Source organism: Peromyscus leucopus, chromosome 5 (assembly GCF_004664715.2).
Source record: "Peromyscus leucopus breed LL Stock chromosome 5, UCI_PerLeu_2.1, whole genome shotgun sequence".
NCBI classification, from domain to species: Eukaryota; Metazoa; Chordata; class Mammalia; order Rodentia; family Cricetidae; genus Peromyscus; species Peromyscus leucopus.
The window spans coordinates 70,689,825-70,710,568 of NC_051067.1; the positions used below are offsets into that span (position 1 = coordinate 70,689,825).

Below are 20,744 nucleotides of genomic sequence, written 5' to 3' on the forward strand. Positions count from 1 at the left end.
GTAAAATAATAAAATCTCATATGACTGAATTAGTTGAAGATTTAGGACAACACAATCTAAATAGTCCTTTAGCTAAACGTAACTGATACCACATCTTCTTTCCTCTTTGGGAGGTGAAAATGGGAAGAGAAGAAGAAGAATCAGCTAAAATGAGGGATAAACTATAATTTAGGATATTTTCTTTAAACTCTTTCTTTCCTTTTCTTTCTTTCTTTCTTTTTTTAAAAATCTCATTCAAATATATCAGGGCATGTCTCCCAATGGGCCCATCCTTCTGTTCTTAGACATTTAAAAATCCTGTCTTTAACAGAAGTTTGGGACACAGAGTATATGCCATGTTGTCTATTGACCCATAATCAAAATGCAGTGACCTTCTACCCCCTTTTTGCCCCCTGACCCATCTTGAATTCAATGCAGCCTTTATAAATTTGCAAATCCTTGGAGGTAAAGGGTTTTTTGTGAGGCTTTGTTCTGAAAAAGCCCTAAGAGTGTGCTTTCTAAATTAGACAAAGGTAAAGCTGAAAACCTTAGTGGATGAGATTTTATGCAGGTGAGCACTAGGCGACTCTTCAGATACGAATATTGCAAGCTAAACAAAACAGTTATAAGCACAGGAGACAAGGAGGTTACAGATTGCATTAGAGTGTGGTACAAATCACTTCCATGATGTAAGAAATGGTTAGGCCACAATCTTCCTGCTTTTCTCATCTCAAGGGCTGTGGGGGACCCTAGTGACCAAGGAAAGAATGGAGGGGGGTACACAGAGGAGGGAAGAAAGGTGGGGGAGGAGTGAGACCTGCCTTGAATCTGTAGGCACATCCCTTATCTCTTCTGCTATCAGCTAGTTTAAAAGACACCATAATTATGATGGTGATAAAACAATGCCTGCTTATGTGTGCTGAATAAATAAAGAATGTTTACAGCTCAAGAATCTTTTAATTCCAATTAAATGCTATCAAAGAAAAGCCACTTTTCCTACTACAACTGCCTTTCCCCCAATTATCCTGTTTTGTTGCAATATTTTCCTAAGAGACACAAGGGCCTTTCACAATTGATCTTGAGCATAGAGGACAAACTCACAGAAAGTAGAGTTCAATCTTCTATTAAATAATACACAAATCTCAAGAATGAACATTTATTGGGGTTACCCAAGTTTTTGTTTATTTTACACTAAGGCCAAATGTGAAGAAACTGAAGTGATGATTCTAAGTGTTGAGGCCTATCTAAGGGCTGCTGTAGCCACACTAAAATCCTGAGCACCCAGGAGAGCGGGAAAGATAAGGCAGAAACAGCGTGATGGTCTGGAAAGGGAATCCTCTGGTTCTGTTCCCCTGGCTTTAGCCCAAATCCTCCGAGAAGCATTGGAGCCAATCACTGACTTCCATTTTCAGCTACTGGGAACACACAAAAAAGCGGGAGATTAAAAAAAAAAAAAAAAAAAAAAAAAAAAAAAAAAGAAAGAAAAATCACAAGTTTGATTTTTATGGATATGTATCATTTCATATTCATGACATCAGCAAATCACATCATGATCAGACTGAAACATGGTTTGAACGCTCGTACCCATCAGGATGGTCACTAAACACTACTAAGCATAAAATTTGGTTTTTATTTTCTGATTATAGAGTAAAAATAAAGTCTGTTAACTTAGCAAAGCTTACTTTTCAAAACCTGAGAACAATTTACCCTAGTAAACCTCAAATAAATGCTTCCTCTCAAGTTGTTCCACAACATTTTAATTCAAATCTTTGTCTCCTTCCTTTCTGTGTGGTAGTGTTTTGTTTGTTTTTAAAAAACACGTGGCACAGGGCATATGATGGAAAATGCACGCATTCTGTTAAATGCCTATACAAACGTGCCCTTTACTCCATCTAAGTAATGCTTTGCTGAGCAGAAGCTGAACAACAACAACAAAAAAACTACTTTCCTCGAAGAAAAAAATTTTTTTTTTTAAATTTCAAAGTAAATAGTATTGGTGAGGTGGTTAAAAAAAATCAATCGCAAGAAAAAAAAAAAAAACTTCAGGGTATTTCTAAGTTTTCTGGAGAGTTGCAGGTCCCTTCCCCTTTGAAAGTTTAGAGATCCAATACCCTCAATTCTACTGGCAGAATTAGGTGGACTTAGAGGGTCCTAAACGTGACCGATTCACTAAGGCGGGGGGCTACAGCATGCAGCAACGTGCTCGGCAACTTAATCCTACGCTAAAAGAGGGCAGAGAGCGAAAAAGAATGGAATACAAACTCTCCCGACGTTCCTAGTTACTTTCAAGGTGGATTGTGTATTTTAAGGCCGATGGGAGCGTCTGGTTTTTGCAGGAAAAAGAAGAGAAGGTAAGTGTTTGTCCTTGTATCCACCAGTTGGTAGAGAAACAATGAAAGAACAAAGGGAACCACTTCCTCATCTGAACATTTTCTGATTCTCCTGGGTTTCGAGCTTCAAGCTTGTACAGGGATTCGCCTTACTCTATCTTAAGTAGTAGATTGCTACGGTTGTTGAACTAAGAATGAGAGAAAAGTTGAGAGGCAATGTAAATAGGCTAAATAATAATAAAGCCTTGCGGGTGGCGAATCTGCACTCCGCCTGGCGCGGCAACTTGCAGAAGTTGGAAAACGCATGAAGGCACAGCCCAGGAAATAACCTTTGCATACTAGGTCTCGAACTCAGTTTTTAAACAGTCTTTCTCGTTGTTTGAAGGAATCTCTGCGCAGACTGTGTAGTAGGTACTGTTCTATGGGAAGAGAGTGGTGTTCGATTTAGGTCTAAAGTTGATTTCTATCGCTATCCTAAAAAAAAAAAAGAGTAATTTTAAAAGGAAAGAGGATTCAATTATTGACGCTACTGCTTGCTAATGGAAGAAATGGCAGCGATGGCTGAGGGAGGAGAGGGATGGTATTTAAGTATCTTTGCTTTGGGGGGTACTCTGGTTATTGGCAAGTCTGCTTTTGTGGGCTCTGTGTGACTAAGTGACTGGGCGCTCTCTGCATTCTATATAAATGGATCCGCGTGTGGGGGGGAGCCCTCAAAGACGTCGAGCACGTGAAACATGATTTCTTTTTTTACTGCCCCCCAAGCAGCGACCAAGCCCCCATCCACCCCACCCCACCTCCAAATGCGTATATTACCTGCCCTGTTACAGTGACACATGTTTATGTTTATAGTGCTGGTTTGTAGTAGTGTCAAGAGCCGCGGCGAGGAGCGGGGGGGGGGGGGGGGGGAGGGAGGAGGAGGAGAGACGAGAGGGAGGAGTAAATGCAACCACCCCCACTTGTTGTTAAAGCAAATTTACTGCGTTCTTGCCAGCCCCACGCGGGGGGCTGGGATGAGCGGCGGCGGGGAAGGGGAGAGTCGGGCGGTGTGTCGGCAGCGGAGGGGGGTGGGGTGGGCTGAGAGCCGCGGCGCGGCGCGGCCCCTCTCCCTCCAGCAGCCCGGTCAATAGGGGAGCATGCTGGCGCGGTGGAAAACAAAAAGGTTCCTCCCGCTCGCTGCGTTCACGTGGAGGGGGGGGGGGGAGAGCTCGGCGCGCCGGGCTCCTGGGCCCTGACCTCTGACCCCGGCTCCTCTCGGCTCTCTCCCGGTGTGGCTCGGCCACTTTTTACCCAGGGTGCCACGCGCGGGCCGCGCTCGTGTCGGGGAGCCCGAGCCCTCCCCACGCCTCGGCGCTGGGGGGGGGGAGGACGGGACTCGCGGTCCCTCCCCCTGCGCCGCCGCCCGCCCCGCCCGCCCCGCGGGAGGATTCTCCGCCGGGGAAGCCCCGCCCCGCCCCCGCCCCCACCCCACCCCGGGCCCCGGCGGCGGTGGAGACAGCGGCCGGGGGGCCGGGGCGGGGGGTGCTGGGCGCTGCGGGGCCGCTGGAGGTGGGGGGCGGGCGGGGAGGGCCCCTGGGCGGCGGCGAGAGGAGGCCCGGCCCGCGGCCCTGCCGAGGCCTGGACCTGTTGCCTGCCATTGGTCCGCTCGGTCCGCGCCCTCTCTCTGCCCGCGCCGCCCCAGCCCTTCCGCAGACTCCGGGGGAGGAAACGGGGTGGCTCCTCTCCCCGCCTCCCTTCAACTTTTTTTTTTTTTCTCTTTCCCTTCCCTCTTGGAGGGGGGGGAGAGAACGGGAGGGTGAGGCCGATCTGCAAACTCCCCGTCTGCCCCAGCCTTCCTCGGAAAGTATCGTCACGCGCGGGCCCGCCGCCCCCTCCGGCCCCCCGCTATTTAAGTCCTTCGCCCCTGGCGGCCCGGCTCGGGCGGCCGGGAGCCCGCGGGCCCCGCCGGGCGGGCTGCTCTCGGCCTCGGTAGCTCCCCGGTCCTCGTTACTTTTCTCCCTAGTCCCAGGAGGCGCAAGCTAAAACCTCCGCTTTGCTGCTGCGTGCGGCTGGGCACATCCTCTCTTCGGGAGGCATTCGCTGCCGAGTTCCAAAACAACTGTAGTGGAAGGAGGAAATTAAAGAGGAATTAGTTCATTGCAGGTTTTTTTTTTAAGACTACGTGCTTCAAATTTTATTCTTCCCTTAACACGGGAGAAGGTAGTTAGGGTTAAATAAAGGGTATGTTGGATTGCCTGTATTTCCTTCCCGATTGGGATTTCTGGAGGAAATCTTTTTCCGGAAGGAAACAGCAACTCAGCATGACTCTGGCAGTGAGACTTCAAGACCACTTCTGGAAACCGAGGGAGAGAGTAAAAATACGTGCAGAGAATAGGAGGAAGGAGGCCACGGCTAAAGCTGGGGTCACCAGAGGAAGCGCCTCATGTGGCATGGGGGAAGGGCCGGGCTAGGGAGGTGGCCGGGGTCGGGAGGCCAGAGCCGGGGCTGGCGAGCGGGAAAACCCGGGGGCCGAGGCGGAGGAAGCGGAAGCCGCCGGGCTCCAGGGCGCTCCCATTGTTCGGCCCCAGCGCCGAAGCCCTGCGACGCCTTTTTCCCGGGGGAGGGATTTGCGCCTGGTCCTCTCCAGCCTGCGGCCCGCGGAAGTCCACAGGGCTGCCCCGGCCCGGCCCGGCCGCTTTTATGACCCTCCGTGGCCCGCCAGGGGCTTTCCCGGCCGCAGAGCTCGTCGAAGGGCGCTTTCACAACGTGCAGCTGCACGGCAAGACTTCAGGCCAGCTCCCACGTTACCAGGGAAAGAAAGCTGCTGCAGAGATGTTTATAAAGTCATCACTAGATAAGCGACGATGTGGGCCACCCCCCCCCATGGGAAATTAGAGCAGATTTTATATAATATTTAAAATGTCTTTAAATGTATGGATTTGAAAGTGAGCGTTAGGGTTCAAAGGAGTTAGGAAAAGCACTTTTTTTTGTCCTCATTTGTTGCTACTCAGCTCTTTGTTGTGTACAAGAAGTCTGGTTTTAAAAGGAAGGGCTCTAACAAAAAGGGACTTGGTTTGTTAAGGTGAAACGCGTTTCCAAAATAACAGGGAATTTCAAAGGGGAAAAACGTCCATTATGACTTTAAACCACGGTTTGGAAACAAAATAAATTGCAACCCATCCTAAGAAACTGTTTTCCTTTGTGAGTCATGTGGGAAAAATATTTTTGGCAAACGTCAGTTTTTAAAAAATGAAGATTTCCAACAAGTGATCCTGGTCTTGTAGACAAAAGTCCTCCTGCGTGAGAACTCGTGAAGAAATAATTTCAGTCCTGTGGCCCAAAGCTTACTAGGAAAAAGAGTAATTTGGATTTAGGAATTATAATAGACTTTGTGGAAATTCCTTCTAAAATACTCATTACGAGTCTGTGTATTATGCTGCACTGTTTCCCAAGGTGGATTTTAAAAAACCAATTAGAATTGATCTCTAATGGAATATTATATTTACACGTCATCATGAAAACATCATTTGGCAAGAGTTTTGAATTAGAAAATGAAGTTAACAGATGATGTCGTAAATAGCATGTTTGAAAAGACCCCTTAAGAGTCAGTTAAAGGTGGTGAAGGTTGTGATTTTGCATTTGAAATGCTAGAGAAGTAGTTTGCATTTGAACACTTTCATTTTGCAGGTCTTCTTTCTAAAGCTCCATTTCCTCCTGGAAATCATTCACTTATTTCGAAGCACAGGGAAAAATTTTATGTGAGAAGCCATTTAAAGCATAACTATGGGAAGGTTGGAATAGGCGAAAAATCGAGGTTGAAAATTAAGTATTTTCAATCTGTTCATTCAGTTTCACACTCATCCCCTGCTCAATTTACATTTTTTATTTATAAGCCTTTGAATATTTAGAATAGCTTTGCAAGTTTATCTGTTATGTAGTTGATAGCAGAAGATGAATCTTCTTTACGTCTTTTACTATCCGAGATGTTTTTTGTTTCATTTAAAGTAAAAGAAAAAATGAAAAGTCAGGATACACTTGTGAGAAAAACAACAAATGGGCAGGAAAAAAAGTCAGAGTGGGGGTGGGGACAGAGAGGGAGTAGCATTCCTGGTCAGTCTTTGTGAAAGCTTTCTTTAATATTATGTCATTATATTTGCCCCTCTGCTTGTGCCAAAGATGATTGCTTTTTTAATTGGGCTAAAGTGCCACCGTATAAAAATTACCTACATTCTGGCTCTCAGTTCCACAGGAAGGTAAGACTGACAAAAAATCTGAGGCTTGTGTGTTTAATTCGCCAGGAATGTTAAGCTTCATAAGATTCACCCTATGGGGTCATGTGGGTCCTTGGCACTGTTACTGTACAATGGCAAATATACACATTATAGATTTAAAAAATCTTAGATGGCTAGACAAACACTTTATTAATTGAAAGAATAAAAATGAATTTGTCAAACTCATTCTTTCAGGCACACAATGCACTTAATTAACATATTCGTAGGCTTGTTTCTGGATTTGGGAAGCAGTGGCCCCTTTCACAGAGGAAAACATTTAAATCTTAAAAAGTGACCTTCTTTAGTCCAAATACTATTTAGCAATTCAGCTTAATTTGTTCTTTTCTTCTTTTTCCTTTCTTTTTTTTTTCAGTCCCAGATATGTTTCTTCTAAGGACTCTTCCATTTCCAAAACTGATTTTCCTCTTTGCATGTTGGGAATCTTTCACTTAACATAATCTTATTGTGTCCTATCAACAGACAGCAGAATATGTCACTTTAATTACACTTTAATTATACCAGAGATGGAAATCTTCAATGCCAGTTTAAAAAAAATGGAAAATGGGCTCTACATTATATTGATGACACCCTGAAAAGTCAGCGTTAAGTGTTGTTGATCACAGGAAAAAGCACCACTTTGAATGTTTAGGGTTATGTAACACCCCCAAGTTTTAAAGGCGTTCTAGAGATACTGTTTTCCTATTGGAAATTATGTGGTGGTTTAATCTCCTAAAATGTGAAAATATAAGTGTATTACATTTTTAGTAGTATTAATTTTATAGCAAAAGAAACAGCTCTGAAGCCAAATGCAAGGTTAGGTAAAGCAAACTCTTTGAGAAAATACCAGATCTTGGTCTTTAGAAACACTTTAAATTTAGATAACATAGATTTAAATTTTAGAATCACTTTCCAAACCACCCCACTTTCCAAAAGTTAAATGCATCTACAAATAATATTAATTATAATTGATCCTAGGAGACTTTTCCAAATACAGTTGTGACTTTTATGTGAAAAGTCACAATGTGGACAATTGTAAATAATCTGGTAAATGCAAACTCTTAACAGACTCAGAAAGAGAAATAGTGCATGTTTTCCTTCATATGCTGAATCTAGATTAAGAATCATAAAAGACTGGAAAACAGAAGGGGACTGTTTGGAAAGGGGACGATGACCAGGGGGAGGGGGAGGGGGTAGAGGGGACTAGAGAAGGTAATGGAGGAGTAAATATGATGAAAGCAAGGACATGCTATACATTCATGAATATACCATAATGAAACCCATTATATTGTACAATTATTATATGGTAATAAAATTAAAAACCCTCTTCTTTCATGTCTATTATATTAATTTTAACTTCTGAAAATCTTTGAAGATTTGACTTATTAGAAAATTTTTAGAAATTTTAGTTTGATTGTGTATGCAAAATAGAATTGCTGTATTCTGAAGTACAAATTTCAGACTGCACTCATCTTTTTCAACACCAATGCTGTATATTAAACAATGTTTCTATGGGCTTACCACTTCCAGGGTACTGTCTAGGCACTTAGTAAGCACTATGGTAAGAAAAAAAAAATCATCAAGAAGACTAACATGGCTCATTAAATGGAATCTTGCAAAAGTCATTAACAGATTTTCAACTGAAAACATAATTGAAAAGAATACTCTTTCATGAAATTTGAATATATAATACATATGGGAGACATGTGTAGGGTTTGCATCTATAAAGACACAAGAGCCACTTATTGTAAATAACAAAACCAGTTTCAAAATACTTATTAAAATAATTAAAATAATATAAATATATATAGCTTGTGATAAACTTTTCACACTAAAGGTAAAACCTTAGGTATCAAATGAATAAAACAACTTTTTACGCAAATTATATCTGAAAGTGTATGTGGATCATAAGAAACTGGATTTTTTTGTTTAAGGTTTCCAGCTGATTTATTTGGAAACAACGTTATAGTTTTCAATAAAGTTTTATAATAAATGAGTTCCAATTGTTTAGAAAATAAGTGTGAGGGTAATATAGCATCTAAAATGCTTCCTCAAAGTAAAGAATCTACCTAAGGGCGGTATGTAGTGTTAACTATTATAGAAATATTCACAATCATACAGAAATATACCTTAGTTTCTATGCCATATTATAGAAAATAATCTTAAACTAGATATAATACATACAAACAGAGGCAAATAAAACTGTAGTTTAAAAAGGGGATAAATATGAACACAGAAAACCTATGAACCAAATACATTTTTAAATATTTCTTTCATAGAATCTACTTAGGTAAGTGATTATGGAAAAGCAAATTTGAAAAGTTGGTGTCTAGGTTAGGGACTAAAGAAAATTATAAGAAGATATATTGCCCATGGAGTGAAAATACATTTTCCCATTATAGTAGGGTTAGAGGTTACATCATAAAATACTTTATTTGAGTTTTTTGTGGTTTGCCTCAGATGATTAGTTTAGAGGAAATAGATGAGCCTGTACCGTGTTAGACACTATTATGTGAAGAATATTTGAGACAATAGGCTTTTCGTTCTTTCCTACAGGTACAAGATGTAAGTGAGTATTTGGGGAATATGGAATTGGATTTAAATGGGAACATTAATATTGAAGTTCTTTTCTAGAAAGATATTCTATCAATCACATGGCAATATAATTTGTATCACTAATTAAAAAAAATGTTCTTGAACAAGTTTTGCCCATTCTGAGACCTGAGGATTAGCATATTTAGCTTAGTGTTTTTATTATATGTGTCTGCACAGTATGTGACTACGTATCTCATGAAGGACAAATACAGTTTTCTCACTGCTATATTCCCCGTGTACAAGAGTTCCTGGTGCACACTGACTGCTCAGTAAATATTTACTGAGTGAATAATTCACTGCATATTTGAGCATATTCTGCCTGTTCTTCTTTTGTACTTGATATATTATAGAAATATACCAAATATTGTACTTTAGACACAAAACAACAAAAAGTTCAGTATCTTGTACATCAGTTAAAATGAAGTGTCCTATGAATTCCCAATAATTTTCCTTAATTTTATGATTCCATTATAGAATGTTAAAAATTGATTTTAAGTAATTTGAATTCTAGTGTGTCAACATGTATTTATGTATCTTTCACAAAATTTCTGCTTCAGATACTATTATTTATATAAAAATCTGTTAAAAATTGTGTATCTTTCCTATTTTTTCTTTTATACATCATCCACTTCCTCATTTTTTTTTTTTTTTTTTTTGGTATTTCAAAACTTCATATAAATGACCATTTTTTTTTTAAAAGAGCAAGTATTTACCTATATTTATTAGGTGTTACAGAATGAGGTAAGGTACTTATCCTTCTTTACATACAAATTAATTCCATCACAAGAACTAAGCTCCAATGCATTAAAAATAAAATGAATGTATTTTTAAATAATTTAGTGCATTAAGGCTTGACTGCAGTGTTTGGGAAGTTCCACATTGATTTGAACTCAAAATTACTCTACATTAGGAAGCAGAGCATGAATTAGACATTGAACTGATCTCCTTTGTATAAGGGTAAAGATAAAATATTCTGGACAGTTAAGATAAACAAAACAGTATACTGTTTGAAGGTTGCTTTAGATTCAACACTTTATAGTTAAGAGCATCATTAGAGGTCCAGAAATTTATTATTAGCATATCCTCTTAAAAATGTCATTTTATTAATCTGTAGTCACCATTTCTAAATGTATTAAAATTAAAAGAGAACTCTCAATTTTGTATTTTAGAGTACATTTTCTCCCTATCCCAAGCTTTGGTAGACTCCCCATTAATGTAGCTACCTCTCATAGCTTTTGAAACATTTTGAATATATTTGCCAATAGATGCTTGCATTGTGCTGTGTCTATTGCTATTCTTAGACTTTTAGCACTTATTTTTAAATAGAAAAAGAGCAGCCACATTACCTTTCTTGAATATTTTAAAACTTAAATTATTACATTATCTTGGGAGTGCCTAGAACTTAGGCATTCTAGCATTGAGTAAGTGCATTTTCCAGACCATATAATATTGTTAATTTCTAATTAAACCCCTTTGTACCCCCAAGTAATTAACCAAAAGCCATGAAGTTGTCTTGGAACTGTTTGTCATTTAAACAATCTATCCATAATTCCCATTTCATGCTAAACTTTAATGACTTAACACTTTTTGCTTAATATCACTGTTGGATGTACATGGAGAAAGGAATAGGGAGATAGTATTTTTTTTTTTTTTTAGCTAAAAACTACTCAGCATCCGGCTAATTAATCTGCTCACATTGGTCTAATCTATGTTCTATTTGTGTATGCGAGCTCCCATATTTCTCCCACTGAAATGACATCACATTTGCAAAGGTAAATTTGGAGAAACAAGCTAGATCAGAGGAATCCTCAATCAAAAGTGAGCCCCACACTGGTGTTATCCTTTGGTGACAGGCTAGAACGTGGGTTCCTTCGTCCTATAGCTGCATTTTCCAGATCGCTCCATTAGGTTGCTAATGCCTGCTATCATTTGTATACCTACCAAGCTACAATGTAGTCTTGGGGCTCCGGCTCAGGGCATAACCCAAACACAAGCTTTTGACCTGTCTGGCGCACTTTCATTTGTCACGGGGGGCCAAGGTGGTGCGTAAGTGGGCGGTAGATATGGCAACACTTCCACTGGGTGAACTTTGGGAGGAATCCAGGACGTGAATTTAATGGGAGGTGAAGCTGCGACAGTAGTGGGAAGTTAGAGCGGCCAACTGCAGGAAGCCATGCTTCATTACACCCTTCATGGAAGCTGGCACCCTCTCCCAACCATTGTTACCCGCGGGCCAGTTCTCCAGGCACAGGCCTTCAGGTAGGTTCCCGGTGCCACGCGAGACGGACGCCCCCACCCCCCGGGGGGGGGCGCCCCGTTCAGCGACTCCGGCCCCCCCCTCCCGCCGCGGCCTCTTCCCCCCACGCGCGCCCCGGGCCCGCGAGGCCAGGGCGGCCCAACGTCTCCGGGCCGCGCGCGCCAGCGAGCGCCCCGGAGCCCTCCGGTCGACTCACTCCGGCCGCGCCGAGCAGCCGGCTCCGCTCGTCGGTTCCCCCACCTCCGCACACCTCGGCGCCGCCGAGCGGTGCGGGGGGGGGGAGGGGAAACCCTGGAGGTAGGCTGGGGCCAGGGGAGGACGGGGACGGGCGCGGCGGCGCGCACGCAGGCCTCGCCTCTCCGGGGCCGCCTCCCTGACGCCGGCCGCAGGGCGGGCCGGCGCGCACGCCGGGTGACGCTCGGAGGAGGAAGCGCAGCCCCTTCCCTTCCCCTCCCTCGCCGCCCCGGGCCCAGCGGGAGCCCCCCAGTGCGCCTGTGCGGAGGCCTGCTTGATTATGTGTGCCCTCCTCGGGCGGCGGCGTTAGCGGCCGGGTGGAGGTGGGGAGGGAGGACGCCGCGGAGGAGGAGGAGGAGGAGGAGGAGGAGGCGGAGGCGGTGGCGGGGAGGTGGGGGGGGGGGAGTCAGCAAGGACATGGCTCCTGACTCCTGTGCGGAACGTGAGTGACTGAGCGGCAAAGCCCGAGTGAGCGAGCGGCCGAGCGGGCGGGTGGACGGGCGGGCGGGAGGGCGTGCGGGGCCGGGGCGGAGCGGATCGGATCGGAGCGGGGCGGGCGAGGGGGCTGCGTGTGGGGAGCGCTGGCTGCCTTGCTCGTGTTTGTTAATGGTCCCCCCCCCCCCAACTCCCTCTTAGATGGTCTCTAGCGACCGGCCCGTGTCACTGGAGGACGAGGTCTCCCATAGTATGAAGGAAATGATTGGAGGCTGTTGCGTTTGCTCAGACGAGAGAGGCTGGGCCGAGAACCCGCTGGTTTATTGCGACGGGCACGGCTGCAGCGTCGCGGTGCATCAAGGTAAACACCCAACCGCCCGCCGGGCCGAACCGGCCGGCTCCCAACCGTCACGGCTCCCCCCCCCTCCCGCCCGCCCGCCCGCGGCGGCAACTGCCACCGCCGCCCCTCCCCGGCTCGCCCGCCCGCCGGCCCGCGGCCCCGCCCCGCCCCGTGCGCACGGCCTCGGGGGAGCCCGGCGTGGTGGCCGCGGGCGCGGGCCGTGCCTCGGCCTGCGGGAGAAAAGTGCGTGTGGCCCCGGCTGTCATGTGATTCCGCGCTCACTCGCTCAAGTGTCATTTGGTGGCTGCCTGCCTGGCTGCCGCCTGGCTGCCTGCGGCGGGCGGCCCGGGTCCGCGCCTGGGGAGGGTAGGAGCGTGCGACCCGCGCTGGAGTCCCCGGGACGGTGTGGTGGCTTTGGGAACCGGAGGCTTGTTCTCCTCCCCTCCCCTCTTCCCCTCTCTCCTCCCCTCCCCTCCCCTCCCCTGCCAGCTCCCTCTGCCGCAGTGTGTCCCTGGGAGACTTCCTGTGGTCTGGGGCAACCTGCCTCTCCAGGTGGAGGGAGAGAGGGGAGGTGGGCCCTGCTGCTGCACCCCAAGCTCCTTGGCAGAGACCCCTCCCCGCTGCTGCCCGCCGCTGGGTGCTTCTGTGAAGACAGTGGAAGGCGCCCATGAGGGGAGGGAGTGTCTGGGCTGAGCTGACTTGGGGCCTTTGGAGGAAAGCGGGTCAGTGGCTGGGCCTGCATGGCTCCAGAGACGAGTCTTAGTTTACTTTTGGGTACTATCATCTCCCCCCCCCCCCCCCCCCGATACTGGGGACCTCTCTAAGATATCTTTATGGTTATTGAAGTTTCTGACCGTCCATTTCAAGTGGTAAAGGGATCCAGGACGAAAGACTAGATAATATTCTGTGTGGTCATCAGCCTATCCACCCCTTCCTGTCTCTGAGGCTAACGCTGAGTGGTGGAAGTTTTGGTGTTTTTCAAGAGGGTCTTTCTATGTAGCCCAGGTAGTCCCCCCTTCATTAACTCTCAAGTACAGAAATTATAGGTGTGAGCCTAAGGACGTTGTAATGTAATGAGAAGTGTCCTACCAAAGGGGAGAGAGGGAAATTGGAGCATAAGATGTCAAAGTGAAATTTTTATTTCAGTTTTTATTATTTTGATACAGGGTCTCATCAGCTCTTTCTCATCTGGAATTCAATTAATTTTGTAGCCCAGGTTTGCCTCCAGACCCAGAGTGTTCCCTGCTTCTGCCTCCAGGGTGCTGGGATTGAAGGCCTATGCCATTACACCCCCAGATTGTTTTGAGTCTCCAGTAGCCCAGGCTGACCTTGAGTTCCCCATCTTCATGCCTTCCCTGTGCTAGGATTTCAGGCATGCACTACTGTTCCTGGGTTGTACCGTCAGGAGGATGAAACCCAGGGCTTTGTGTAGGATAGGCAAGCACTCTGCCAGTTGAGCCAAAATCTGGCCCCAAAGTGCATTCGCCCCCTTCCTCCCTAGACATTTCCTCTGTAACAGCACTGGTTATACTGGAGCTAGACCAGACTGGCCTGAAACTCTCAGAGATCTGCCTGCCTCTGCCTCCCAAATGCTGGGATTAAAAGGCATGCATCACCACTTCTGGTCCCAAAGTGCATTCTTTAAAGAATCAAGTATTACCATTTGGGAGGGGCACATTTAGACAAGTAATGATATTGAGACAGTAACTTAAACTTCAAAAGAAACTTAATTGGTTTTTTTAAAGGAGAAAGTTACACATTGTCCTAGATACTTGAGAGTCTTTTGCAAAAAGGAAGGAAAATTTATGCCAGACATACATAATTTCTGTTTTCATTGGCATTTGTGTATGTTACGATCTTTAGTTGGGATAAAAATTAATGGTTATGGCATTCTCGTACAGATATCTTGTTACACTTTGCTCAAATATATTTCTCCAATACCTTTTCCCCTCTGCTTTTCTGTCTGGGGGCAGGGCATATCTCATAAATTTTTGGATCAAAAATTATTTTGTTATGTAATCTTTGCTTGTCAATACAGAAAATGTACATCTAAATTTTTTTCCCTTCTAGAGGTGCTTAAATAAAAGTGTGTGTTTGGACTCGATGCTGTTTCTTTTTTCTTTTTTGATACAGGGTCTCACGTAGCCCAGGCTGGCCTCAGAATTGGTATGCAGGTCTTGAACTCCAGTTTTTTGATTTTTGCCTCCCAAGTGTTGGGATTACAGATGTGTACGATTACCACCAAGTCATTGATGCTATTGTTTTCTTTACTTCGATTTACACAGGTTTAAAAGAGATTAGCCGAGGCATGGTGGTTTATGCCTGTAATCACAACTCTGGGGAGGGTCAGGCAGGAGGATCTTTTTGAGTTTGAGGACAGCCTAGACTCAATTAGGACAACATGTAGTTCAACTGAAGTAAGTAGGTATCATACACAAGGCCCTGGGTTTAAACCTAGCATAAAGGCATGGCCTGTAATCTCAGTACTCAGTAGGGTCAAAACCTCAAGTCCATCCTAGGGGTTGCGTAGCAAGTTTGAGGTCAACCTGTGCTATGAGACACTCAAAAAGTTTAGCTCTTGGTATTTAGAAAGCTCTGTTGATTTTATTTTATGGTTTCCCAATATTTTAAGACATTTTCTGCTGAGTAAGATGGGATTGAAAGTGTGGTGGTTGAGACTCATGGTGGGAGGGAGAGGGCCAACTGCTGAAAGTCCTCTGACCTCTGCTGCTCACCCTGGCACACTGGCCCCCCACAACATACACAAGAATAAATAAATAGTAAAAACATTTTGTAAATTGCTAAACCAAACCAGAAATCAAACTTTTTTCTCCTTTTCCTTTTGTGTTTTCATGCTGAGGGTCAGATTCAGGACTTTGTTCATACTAGACAAAGTTGTTTTTTAATCTGTGAACTGTTCCAGTAGCTCTCTCCCCCCACCCCCCTGGCCAATCCCTTGGACTTTGTAGATAGATTCTCACTGTAACCCAGTCTGGCCTGAACTTGAGGTCCTCTGTTTTAACTTCCTGAGTGCTGGGATTACACCATGCCCAGTTTAAAACAAAACCACCTCGTCCCCTTATAAACAAGGAAGCTGGGCCAGTGACATGGTCTAGTTATAAGGCACTTCTTGCTAAACCTTGAAATCAATTGTTGGACCCATATAGTGAAAGGAGAGAAAAAATTCCTGGAAGTTGACATACACATGTATATACAATAAATAAAATTCTAAAAAAATTTTCAAAAAATGAGGCTGTGAATTAGGTATGTGAGCATGAGAATACTTGGGGTATGCAAATTATATAAATTTTTTTAAAATAACGTATTGAGATATAATTACATACTGTGCAGTTCACTTGTTTGGAGTATATATAATCCGGTGGTTTTTGATATATTCATAGAGTTGTGCAAACACTACCACAGTTTGTTTTAGATCTTTTTCATCACTCTGATAAAAAGCTTGGATCCATTAGAAGTCACTTCCTATTTCTACCTGATTCTCATATACCTAGATTACCACAACTTTGTCTATTAACTTGCCTTTTTTGGATATTTCACATAATTTTTTTTTAAGTGCTGGGGATTAGACTCAGGTCCTTGAACATGCTGTGCAGAGTGCTCTACCATAAACTATCACTTTAGTATCGAATAACCTGGGCTGGCTTTGAATTTGCTGTGTGGTAGGTAAAGTTTGGCCTCCATTTCCTGAGTGCTGACATTATAGGCTTGCTGGAGATAAGCCACAACCCTAGCAGCTCACAAGTATTTCACTGTGGCATATTTTCTTTTGTATCTGTTGCTTGTCTTAGTCTTAATTTTTTGTTCTTAATCTTTGTTTTTGTTGTTTCATTCATTTGTGTGCTTGTAGTCCCAGCACTTTAAAGAGGCTGAGGCAGGCTATAGTCAGTGAAATCCTACCTCAAAGCAATAGGAAACACTTGGTATTTAAACTATAGGGCAAGGAATGAATCAATGAATTTCTGATTTATTCTGTACATAAACTTGTGCTAAGTTTACATAATCACTGAAAAACAATATCCCAACATACAATTAAAAAAACCTAACATTTGTAGCATTTTGATTTATTTGAAAATAGAGTTTCTGTGCAGTTCAGAGTGACTTGAAACTTAGAATCATCTTGGTTTAGCCTCTATAGAGTTTTGTGATTACATTTATGTACTGTCATACCAAACACTTTTTGGACTTTAGTGGAAATAACTCAGAAGGTTGAATTTTTAAATTTTATTGTTATAATTTTACTTATTAATTAAATGCACCCTCAACATTATATAAAATAATTTATAAAGCAAGGTGTTGAATAGTGTGAGAAGTAGTTAATAGGGTTTAAAAAGACCTTTTTCTTAGTTTTCAAATATAAATATTTTGTTTTCAAATTCAAACAATTTTGTTTCCCCACAGCTTGCTATGGCATTGTTCAAGTACCTACTGGACCATGGTTTTGCAGGAAATGTGAATCTCAGGAGAGAGCAGCCAGAGTGGTAAGGACTGTTTATCAAAAATGTTAAAAAAAACTTAAGTAGTTTAGGATGCTAAATATTAAATATTGACTTCAAGCTTTAAACTGATTTTGTAAAATCTGAAAAATTAAGTTGTGTGTGTGTGTGTGTATGTGTGTGTATTTGTATGTATGTGTGTGTGTGTATGTATAAGTGTCTAAGTGTCACAGGGTACTTTGAAAGTAGAGATAAATGATATTCAGGAACTGAGGAATTAAATTCAGGTCCTCTTGCATGTTACGAAAACACTATACCTCTGAATGGTGTTTTCAGCACTCTACCCAGGGTCTCTACAAGAGCTGGCTTGCTGGTGTTTCTGTTAGATTTAATAAGTATGGGGGGGAAAACTTAGGGCTTTAGTTACTGTCATTTTACTATATTTGTGGTGTGTAGTTTAACTTTCAGTACTCTTTGTTTTCACATCGTAACAATTTTGACAAGCAGCAAAGGGTTTCTGTTTTTGTTTTTTTAAACTTGTCACCGTCTTTGTGAGCACTTTGACTTTTTGGGAAATGAGAGAGGTTTGGCTCAAAGTTAGAAAACAGACATTTCAACCTCTTTTCTTGGGCATATAGCAAAAGTAGAAGTTTTATTTTTGCCTTGGGTGGTTCTAGGTGAGTAGCCCTTATGGCTTATATAAGATAGTGAATCTCAGTTGATTGTATGTGAAAATCCAGTGTAGCAGAATTATAGCTAATTATTGTAGTGTTAAAATAATAGGACTTAGCAAATGGAAGATGAAGTCAATCATGCACATTTCAAGACTTTGAGGGAGTGTAGTTCAGTTGGTAGAAAGCTTGCTTAGTGTGCATGAGGACCCCTAAGTTCCACCCCACCACTGCATGAAAGTGGGTGTGGTGTCATACACATCTGTAATCCTAACGCTCAGGAAGTGAAGGTAGGGGATCAAAAGTTAATAGTCTTCCTTGGCTATAGAGTGAGTTCTAGTTTGAGACTAATCTGGGTTTCAAAAGGTGTGTGTGTTTGTGTGGAGAGACTTGAAATATGGAAAGTCTACTTGTTCACTTTTTCTCTGTGTTGGATGTTATGTTTAGGGTGGCTTCTAAGCAAATGAACTAGCTTGAATTACCAGAATTATCAGTAAACACTAACAGTGAAATGAGGAGGACAAGGCATTAAATACATAAGAGGAAAAGTACTGGTTGGGATGTGGTGTGATGCCTCAGATACTAGTCATTTTTATCCCTTTGTTTTATAGAAGTGGTCAGAATGTCAAGGTAAATATGGTAGCCATATTGGGAGCATGTTTTATTTCAATTTATTTAAATTGGTGGGATGTGGGAAACCATTAAAAAAGAGGTATAGTTTTTTAAATTCCTATAGTGACAATTATGAGACAGAAGTCCGATTCTAAGCTTGTGTGAACGAAACAGTATTTTTATTGTAAGGATGTAGGAACCAAGAGTCTTAATATGGACAGGAACTGGAGCTAGTCCTGTTATCTCTTCTGCAGTACCTTCCTTCTTATCTTTGTGAAAATTATCGACTAGGAGTTAACCTCTCCAAGTGTTTAACTATGTTCCAAATACTGTACTAAATGTTTTTAATATACCAATTACTTCATTTAATTGTCAAATTCCTGAAGTATTTCTCATTTTATGGATTAGAAAGCTATAGTTTTAAGGGAAATACATATCTAGAATTGCAATCTAAGCAGCCATTAAGTTGTTTTCTACCTTCTTATATTGCCTCCTGTGGAGAGGGATGACTATTTCTCAGCTCCTCTTTTCACCTTTCTGTCTCTCCCAATCTCTTTTTGAGACAGGTCTTTAACTTACTATGGAGACCTGGCTGGCTTGCCTCAAACTATTAACCTCTTATCTCAACCTCTTGCATGCTGAGATTGGTGAGGGCTGCCATACCTAGGTAGCTTATGGCTTTAAAAAAAAATCTTTTGGAATTCAAAAACAAAAAAATGTGTGTGTGTGTGTGTCTGTCTGTCTGTCTGTCTGTGTCTGTCTGTCTGTGTGTCTGTGTGTGCACTTGAAAAAGAGTGTGAGTTAGAGGACAGCCATTTTATCAGTCCCCACCTTTCAAGTTCTTTACGATGGTCTTGGTGAAGCATGGTGGCAAATGGCTTTAATCTCAGCATTCAGGAGGCAGAAGCAGCCTGGTCAAGTTCCAGGATAGTCAGGATTACATTGACCTTGTCTCAAAAATGTAAAAATAAAAGATAAAAGAGAGAAAGAGAGAGTCTCTTTTACTCTGCATAAACAAGTGAGCTGGCCTGTGAGCAGATGTCCCAGCTCTACCTCTGTAGAGGCTTGCTGGGCTTACAGGTGCTTGTACTACTGAGTCTGCCTTTTCCATGGGTTCTGGGCATCTGACCTCAGGTGGTCAGGGCTGGTGTGTGGTACTGGTGGCAAGTTCTTACATACACTGAGTTGTCTCTCCAACCTGTCCCTCCTGTCCTAAGAGCCTAAAATCTCAAATCTGAATCTGATATTCTTTTGGTTAAAATTGCCCTGGACTGGTTTGACTTGGATATGGTGCCTACCTCTAGACCTCTTTAAGATCAGATCAAGTTGCTCAGATGCAGTTAGGGAATTCTTGATCAGAAATGGCTCACTTGCCAGAAAAGAGTTGTAAGCTGGTTGTAAGTACTTTGACAGATATGGAGTAGTAATGATCCAGAAAGATAAAGCAGCATTTTTAGAAAACTTTTTTGTTTTCAAGACAAGGTTTCGCTGTGCAGCTTTGGAGCCTGTCCTGGAACTTGCTCTGTAGACCAGGCTGGCCTCAAACTCACAGAGATCCGCCTGCCACTGCCTCTCACGTGCTGGGATTAAAGACGTGCACTACCACTGCCTGGCCAAGAAGACTGTTTTTGTTGGATAGTATGTAGAATGCATTGTTGGATAGTATGTAGAATGCATTTAAAAGGTGAGATTAGAAAAAGGTACAGGATGATACTCTCAGAGATGAAGGACGACCTTAAAGAGAGGACATTGAAATCCACCGGGAGCACCTTAAAAGGAAGAGTGATGGGTGACTGAGTGACATATCAATCAGTTACTCTAGAGTGGTTTTACCATCATTAATAACCATTATGTAGGAAGTATGGCTCAGTGGGTAGAATGTGTACTTCAAAGCCCAAGGCCCTAGGAACAAGCAAAAGTTTCTCAGAGTAATAGTGATTGAAGAAGAGGCGATAGAAGAGAGAACAAATGAAAGCCTTGAGATGGCTCAGGGGGTAAGGGAACTTGCCACCAAGACCAACAACCTAAGTTTAACCCTGGGAACATACATGCCACAAGTTGTTCTTTGACCTCCACTCACATTCCAAGTCATACCTCCAAATAAAACACAACAAAAAACAAAACCAAATAAATGTAAACTTAGACCTGGAAAAAAAGACCTGGAGTTTTTATCATGGTGAAACATGTGAGTAATCCCAGCATTCTAGAGGTAGGGGGAGGATTTTGAGTTGGAGGGTAGCTTGGGGTGCTGTCTCAAAAATTAAGGAAAAGAAAAATCAAAACGTCAAACATGGTGGCTTATGCCAGCACTTGGGAGGCTGAGGCAGGAGGGTTGCTATGAGTTTGAGGTCAGTCTGAATTGCATAGTGGTTTCTAGGACAGGCTGGTCTCTGTAGAGTGCAACCCTGTTTCAAAACCAACAAAACAAAAATTAAATCTCCCTCACCAGGAACCAAAAGACCTCAGTCAGACAACAACAAAAACCCAAACATACAAGCAGAAAAAACTCCCTTATTGTATAGCCGAGGACGGCCTTAAATTTCTTACAATTTTAAATTAACAAAAACAATGTACGCGTTGTCCCTGAAAAGGC

The 20,744-nt window shown here is 43.1% G+C and overlaps 1 protein-coding gene across 12 annotated transcripts in view; it reads left to right on the forward strand.

The window, feature by feature from the left end:
- Positions 1–11,095: 11,095 nt before the first annotated feature.
- The window catches only part of Mllt10 (MLLT10 histone lysine methyltransferase DOT1L cofactor), a 172,965-nt gene continuing 163,316 nt past the window's right edge, over positions 11,096–20,744 (forward strand). For 4 of the 12 annotated variants that reach the window (XM_028870468.2, XM_037205986.1, XM_028870472.2 and 1 more), the window contains exons 1-3: positions 11,808–12,107; positions 12,276–12,435; positions 16,834–16,913. In XM_028870468.2, the coding sequence (XP_028726301.1) occupies positions 12,276–12,435; positions 16,834–16,913 (240 nt within the window). In that variant the 5' untranslated portion in view covers positions 11,808–12,107. Of the gene's footprint in view, positions 11,408–11,568; positions 11,703–11,807; positions 12,108–12,275; positions 12,436–16,833; positions 16,914–20,744 lie in introns of those variants that run through there. The other 8 variants (XM_028870471.2, XM_037205985.1, XM_028870469.2 and 5 more) reach the window with 8 other exon arrangements.